We start from the raw sequence: 7274 nt of genomic DNA, 5'->3' as shown, positions 1-7274 counted from the left end.
ACAGAGAACAGTATGGAGATTACTTTAAAAATTATGGATCAATCTATCAGATGAACCAGCAATTCCAATATTGGGCATATACCCTGAGAAAATCATAATTCAAAAAGACACATGTACCCCAATGTTCATTGCAGTATTGTTTACAATAGCCAAGACATGGAAACAGCCTAGATGTCCATCAACAGATGAATGGATAAAGAATCTGTGGTACGTTTTTACAATGAAATATTACTCAGCCATAAAAAAGAACAAATCTGAGCCAGTTGTAGTGAGGTGGATGAACCTAGAGCCTGTTATACAGAGTGAAATAAGTCAGAAAGAGAAAAACAAATATCCTATGCACATATATGAAATCTAGAAAAATTGTACTGATGAACCTATTTTCAGGGCAGGAATAGAGATGCAGACATAGAGAACAGATTTGGGAACACAGTGTGGGGAGGAGAGGGTGGGACAAAGTGAGAAAGTAACAGTGAAACATACCACATGTAAAATAGTTAGTGGGAAGTTGCTCTATAGCACAGACAGCTCAATCTGGTGTTCTGTGACAACCCAGAGGAGTGGGATGGGGTTGGGGGTGGGAGAGAGGTTTAAGAGGAAGGGGACATGTGTATACTTATGACTGATTCACATTGTTGTATGACAGAAACCAATACAACATTGTAAAGCAATTAGCCTCCAATTAAAAGTAACTTTTTTAAAAAAAGTATGTTAATTATAACATTGTTCATAATATCAATAATTGGATATAGCTCAAATATCCATTAGCAGGATAATTATTAGATAAAGTATATAATACCCATACCATCAAATACCAAATATCAGATAAAAGAATGAAGTAGATCAGACATAGAAAGATTCCAAGACTTATTAAGTTAGAATATAAGTGACACAATAAGTACAAAATGATTCCATTTATGCTAAAAGCAAAACACAGCTACGCATACACAAATGTTTAGAAAAGGTCTGAAAGGAACACACCAAATCAGTCATAGTGATGACTTGTGAGGAGGGAAGGGGAACTGTGCGGAAGGGCTGATGTGAAGAAAATTTCCACTTTTTACTCAAAAAAGCTCTGAATTGATGAAAATACTTAACAATGGGATCTATTTGTTACTTGTGAAATTAAATTTTTTTTTACGTTTTACGCACATTAGTGAAAGAATAACAGAAAGAGAGCTGTGGAGCCAAAGGAGAGAATCAGAAAGCCTGAGGCAGGAACGGGCTTTGGCACTGCCTGGGGGTGGGCACAGACCCCCACCTCACTATAGCAGCACTGATTATATTCCAATCATGGGACAGGGTTTCCCAGTTAAGTTCATTAAAATAATAGTTCTGGAGAATTCTCGAGTGGTCCAGTGGTTAAAAATCTACTTTGCAGTGCAGGGCACTCAGGTTCAATCCCTGGCCCAGAAAATAAAATCCCACATGCCATGGTGCAGTTAAACCCACAAGCCACAACAGAAGGTCCTGCATGAGGCAACTAAGGCCCAACACAGCCAAGTAAATAATGCTTGACTATTAGCAAAATATTCACCCTCCGTTCATCAAGCAAAGTGTTGCAGTCTATTTGTTTAATCAGAAAAAGAAAAAATAATAGCTCTCACTTAACTGAATGTTTATCATGTGATTGACACTGGGCTAAGCACGAAATCTTCCCAGTCGCCCCTTACACTCTCTTACAAGATAGGGGATGGAAGGCTCAGTGAGGATAAGGTGACATCATTGGAAAGAACTCAGGTCTCAGCCACGAGATGATGCACTGCTGAACCAGATTTTGGATCCAAATCCCAGCTCTGCCTCCAGCAACCCATGTGACCTAGGTCAAGTCACTCTACTTCTCTTCATCTTGGTTTCCTTGAATGCCATATAGTAGGAATTATCCTACTGGCTGTTGTGAGACCAGTTAGGAAAACAGGAATCAAACTGCTTTGTTAGTGATAAAATTCTGGGACCCATGAGGATGGTTAATGATGCTGTTTTCATTAGCTGCAAAGCCAAGGGCCAAGTCCCCCACTCCACCCTAGGAAGAGTTCCCAGTGGGCAGATATGGGGTCCCATTGGGGAGCCAACTTGAAGGAGAGCACCCCCACAGGGCCTGGCTCTGGGCTTTAATGGGCCGTGGCTTGGCTCCAATCTGGCTCTTTCCCCAGGGCCGAGTGTGGTGACTCCACAGAAGATACCAAGGTGGATCAGGCACAGCAGGTGAGCCGGGCTGGGGAGGGAGTGTTCAGAAGGGAGAAAAGTCTGGGGTGGATGGGCAGGAAATTTCAGGGAAGCCAGCCGCCCAGGAGTATACACGTGCTGTGCTAGCATCCGGATCCCCGTGTGCACACATAGTCTGACTATGTGACCCTGGGTCAGCCACCTTGGCAGGACAGACAGGGATGTGCAACAAGCAAGAAGTCGATGGTCTTGTAAGAGTTTCTCACAAGGAAGCAAAGCTGAGGATAGTAAAAGAAATGGGAATATTCAACAAGGTGACCATCAACACTGTGAGTCACGGAGGAGGGAACTGCAGTTCAGAGAGGGAAAGTGAAAGAGGCAGAGCCAGAATGGAAACCCAGGTCTTTCTAATTCCAGGTAATAAACCCAAACTCTATAATTCACACCTATTCTCCTTTTCTGTGGGAATAGCACAGGGTAGGGGAAATACAAGAGAATGGCATGGATTTGGGAGTTATAGAGATGTACAATGACACAACAACTATAAAGAATGAGGCATGCACCAGGAGCTTAATAAATGGGAGAACCTTACTCTCTCTAGAGTCTTAGGCCAAGAGTCATTCAACTCAGACCCTTTGTGGGGCCAAATCCAGAGGGGACACTAAAAAGTGTGTATTGAGTTGGAGGAGATCATCTCTCCCAAGGTGCTCATTTTGCAGATGGGAAGACTGAGGCCTCGAGGCTCAAAGTCACAGCAAGCAAGGGGCCAGGACTCTGGGTTGCCAGGCAGGGCTCAGCCTTTTGCCAGCAGGCTGACTCCAGAACAACCTCTGCTCTCTCCCCTCACCAGCCTTGAACAAATATCTGTTCTTCTCCAACCCTCAGTTTCTCCTTTGTTGAACGGGCATAACCACTCCCTGGCAAGATTGCATGATGGGAAGAGAAATGCATGGTGTTAGGTTGGACGTTCAGTGATTGGTTTTTCTGTTCTCTGTCCCCTCCAGCACTGTAACTGGCTCATAAATAATCTTGACCAAAGAAATGGTCTTCTAACAATGTTTAGTGTCCTTAAGTCCTAAAAACACCCCCTGAAATATGTATTCAAAATAAAATCATTTAATCTAAATCACAAAATAAACGTAAAGGATTCCAAAATTTTTCCGATTTTTGCTGTGTTGTTACATCAAATGATGCTTTTTTAAAATACCAAACACTAAATTATTTCACAAACATTTTTTTCATGCTGTTATCTAGCCAGCACCCTAAACACATTTTGCTGGTTTGTTGCATAGGCCCACTCTGCCAAGCAGAAGTTTAGGGGAGGAAACTGCGTCAGTGCCTTTAGGATGAGCAAATAAACATCAACTTACTGATCTCTCTTCTGGCCCCAAGTAGATGAGGCAGCCTGGGCTCATTGCTTAGTTATCCTGGACTCAAAGTGATAACCCAGCCCTGTTGATGGATGGTCTAATTCTGGTTCTGTCATTCACTTACTGTGTGACCATGGGCAAACCACAGCCTTCTTCTTAGCCCCATACCTTTTTTGTTCCCTGCATATAAGAAAAGGGTTAGACTAAAACTATTTATTGCTAATGATCCTTTCGTTCTAATTTTATGAGTGAGTAGCAAAACAAAGTCAGTTGGGAAACTGCATCCTGGCCTGTCTCTGGAACCCCAAGTTCCTGAGAAGGGTGCTGGTGCTTCATTAAATAGAAAATCAGGCCTAGTTACAACCCTGGGCTCCCAATCTGATGGAGCCACAGACACATAAACAGAGAAGAGACAATTCAGCATGATCATAGTGATGTCCAAAAAAAGCACATGAACAGTAAGAGCCAGCTGAGATCAACAAAGACCTCTTGGAGGAGGGAACACTGGAGCTTAGTTTGGAAAAAGAATAAGGCAAGAGCAAGGAGTTGCCATTTGACGATAGAGTCAGGAGAAATAAGGCTATAAGAAGATAAGCTTTAAATGGAGGCTAAGGGATCATCTCTCACGAAAAATCCTTAATGAATACTGGGTGGGAGCTTGGACACTGGGTTTAAGACCTACCTCTACTATGAATTGTCAGTTGACCTTAAGAAAACAGTTTCCAGACTTCAGACTCAGTATCTATCTCCCCCACTTAAAAGAAATGAGCCAGAGGAGGGGGAAGGAGTTGGACTTGATGACTCTGAATTTTTGCCCCTCAAACCCCAACTCAGATCTGGTTTCCTCGGTGTATGACAGAACCCACTGCAATATTGTAAAGTGATTGGCCTCCAACTAATGAAAATAAAAGAAAAAAAAAGAAATCAGCCCAAAAAAAAAGAAAAAAGAAAGAAAGAAAAAGAAAAGCTAGAAAGCTTTTCAAAAAAGCTACTTACGGAATTCCCTGGCAGTCCACTAATTAGGACTCCACACTTTCACTGCCAGGGTTGGGTTCAGGTCCTGCTCAGGGAACTAAGATCCCACAAGCCGTGTGACATGCCCAAAAGAAAAAAAAAGTTCAACCTGGAAAAAAAAGAAAGCTATTTAAAGTATGATTCACATCTGCTCTGTTAATAATAAAAAAAAAAAAAACTCAAAAAAAAAAAAAAAAAACAAACCCCAACTCAGTTTAACTCAGTGACATTCAATCCAAAATTGACTTCTCTGAGCTCTTATAACATGCAAGAAAATAAAGGTGATTTGCATCATTGGGTGTGAGAGAAACCTGGTGACTGGCTTTGGGAGACTGGATCTGGTCAGCTGAGGGTTCACTCTTTTACGGCAAGGTGCAGGAGTTTTTGCTTTTCTGCTTGGCTAATGGAGGCCAACCTCTAGAACATTTTTTTTTTTCTTTCAAGGAAGACTTCACAAAGGAGTGGCCTATTTCTGGTGTCTTTTACAAAGACATTTTACCAGCCTTCACCCGCTTACAGGGAATCATGCCGCCCTCCACACTTAAGAAACTTCAGAACAATTTGAAATTTAGGGTTGTTTTTGACAGTATCATCTAAGAAAAGGAGATGGAAAGAGAAAATTGTTGCCCAATATCTCTCCACATGAAAACTTAAGTTCTAGATTCTCCAGAAGACATAACATAGAACAAATAGGCTTAGTCTGGCAGTCAGATGTCTGGGTTCTGGTCCTAGATCTGCTGTGTAATCTTGGGCAAGCTCTTGCCCCTTCTGTCTACAAAGAAAAAAAAAAGACCTGACTGGACATGTCTAGATTTGACATTTTTATAATTCAATGGCATGAAAGATATTTTATTAGAAGCAATATCAGGGATGGAGTAATCTCAGAGTCATATTCCCAGAGAAGAAAAGAGCTGGTGATTGTTGGTTCACTTTGGAGGAACCCTCCTCCCTAGAAATCCAACTCATCACATCCTTCCTGCACCTGTGTTTCTCCAGATTACTGAAAAATATGATATTTGTAATTCACCCAGTTTTGCCTAATTGCTGCAATGGAAGTGTTGGGCTAGCGTGATCTATTATATTCTACACAAAAATGGAAGTACTGACACTTAGCTTAGAAGGAGTCAGGAAGAACCACTATTCGAGGCTTACAGGAGAAGAATAAGCTTGATAACTATGTGAGCAATAGCATGTTGCAAAGAACCTTGGAGAAAGCAGTCCTTCCAAAGCAATATGGTGGAACTTTTAGTGCAAAAGAAGAGGCATGAGTTCAAGGACTTGATTTTTTGAGAGCTGACATCCCAAACTAGATACATAAAATCTCAGATGAAGACTAGCAGAAATCTTTCCAGACAGTTTTTCACAATCATAATTCAACAATCAACTGTTTACATCTGATTATCCTAGTAAAATGTAAAGTCTAAGAAAATAGGGACTTTGCCTGCCTTCTCCATTTTCATCACTGTGTCAGCTGAACACGGCGAGTCTTTCATTTGGTAGGTTATTGGTTAATTAATAAATAGTTTGACAAAAGAAAGGAGGTAGAAGTTTTGGGTTCACATAGTAGGAGTTAATACCACAACCTACTAATCAGTCCTCAAGAGCTGGTTGTAATACTACCTTTATATTTTGACTAGAGTGTGAATATTGTAGATTTCTCATTCCAGAATCCTTTGATTCTATTGTTTCCAGATATCCCAGTGCCCAGATGTTCCAGCTGCCCATCTCCCAGAAATCCTGCTCTGGCTCACCATGGAGGCCACAACCTGTAATGCATCACTGGGTGGCTCGCCAGTCTTCTACCTGGTGGGCATCCCCTCCCTGCCAGAGTCCCTCTTCCTCCCTGTGTTTTTAATTTTTCTCCTTTTCTACCTTCTCATCCTCACGGGAAATGCCCTGATCCTGGTGGCTGTGGTGGCAGAGCCCAGCCTCCACAAGCCCATGTACTTCTTCCTGATCAACCTGTCAGCCCTGGACATCCTCTTCACCACAACCACTGTCCCAAAGATGCTGTCCCTATTCCTGTTTGGGGACCATTTTCTCAGCTTTACTTCCTGCTTATTGCAGATGTACCTCTTCCAAAGCTTTACATGCTCTGAAGCCTTCATCCTGGTGGTCATGGCCTATGACCGCTATGTGGCTATCTGCCGCCCACTGCACTACCCTGTCCACATGACCCCACAGACCAATGCTGCCCTGGCAGCCAGTGCCTGGCTCACTGCCCTCCTTCTGCCCATCCCAGCAGTGGTGAAGACCTCCCAGATGGCATATGACAACATTGCTAGAATCTACCACTGCTTTTGTGATCATCTGGCTCTAGTTCAAGCCTCCTGCTCTGACACCGCCCCACAGACCCTCATGGGCTTCTGCATCGCCATGGTGGTGTCCTTCCTGCCCCTTCTCCTGGTGCTTCTCTCCTATGCTCACATCCTGGCCTCAGTGCTTCGCATCAGCTCCCAAGAAGGACGCTCCAAAGCCTTCTCCACCTGCAGCTCCCACCTCCTGGTGGTTGGCACTTACTACTCATCCATTGCCATAGCCTATGTGGCCTACAGGGCTGACCTGCCCCTCGACTTCCACATCATGGGCAACGTGGCATATGCTATTCTCACACCAATCCTCAATCCCCTCATTTACACTCTAAGAAACAAGGATGTCAAGGCAGCCATTACCAAAATCACACATCTTAAGACCCAGGCTGGAATAGGAGCCCTTGACCTTTAG

The 7274-nt window shown here is 43.0% G+C and overlaps 1 protein-coding gene across 1 annotated transcript; it reads left to right on the top strand.

The window, feature by feature from the left end:
- Positions 1 to 6274: 6274 nt before the first annotated feature.
- Positions 6275 to 7274, top strand: LOC122449324 (olfactory receptor 2AT4). The gene has a single exon (XM_043480844.1). It carries the CDS (start codon positions 6303 to 6305, stop codon positions 7272 to 7274), a length of 972 nt encoding a protein of 323 aa, XP_043336779.1. The 5' UTR covers positions 6275 to 6302.

The sequence above is a fragment of the Cervus canadensis genome, chromosome 11 (assembly GCF_019320065.1).
Source record: "Cervus canadensis isolate Bull #8, Minnesota chromosome 11, ASM1932006v1, whole genome shotgun sequence".
Lineage (NCBI taxonomy): Eukaryota > Metazoa > Chordata > Mammalia > Artiodactyla > Cervidae > Cervus > Cervus canadensis.
The sequence above is the reverse complement of the archived record's forward strand: the minus strand, read 5'-3'. Positions and strand labels throughout refer to the sequence as shown.

Excerpts from the sequence above, each read along its gene's own strand:
- LOC122449324 (XM_043480844.1), top strand. The coding sequence starts at position 6,303 with ATGGAGGCCACAACCTGTAATGCATCACTGGGTGGCTCGCCAGTCTTC.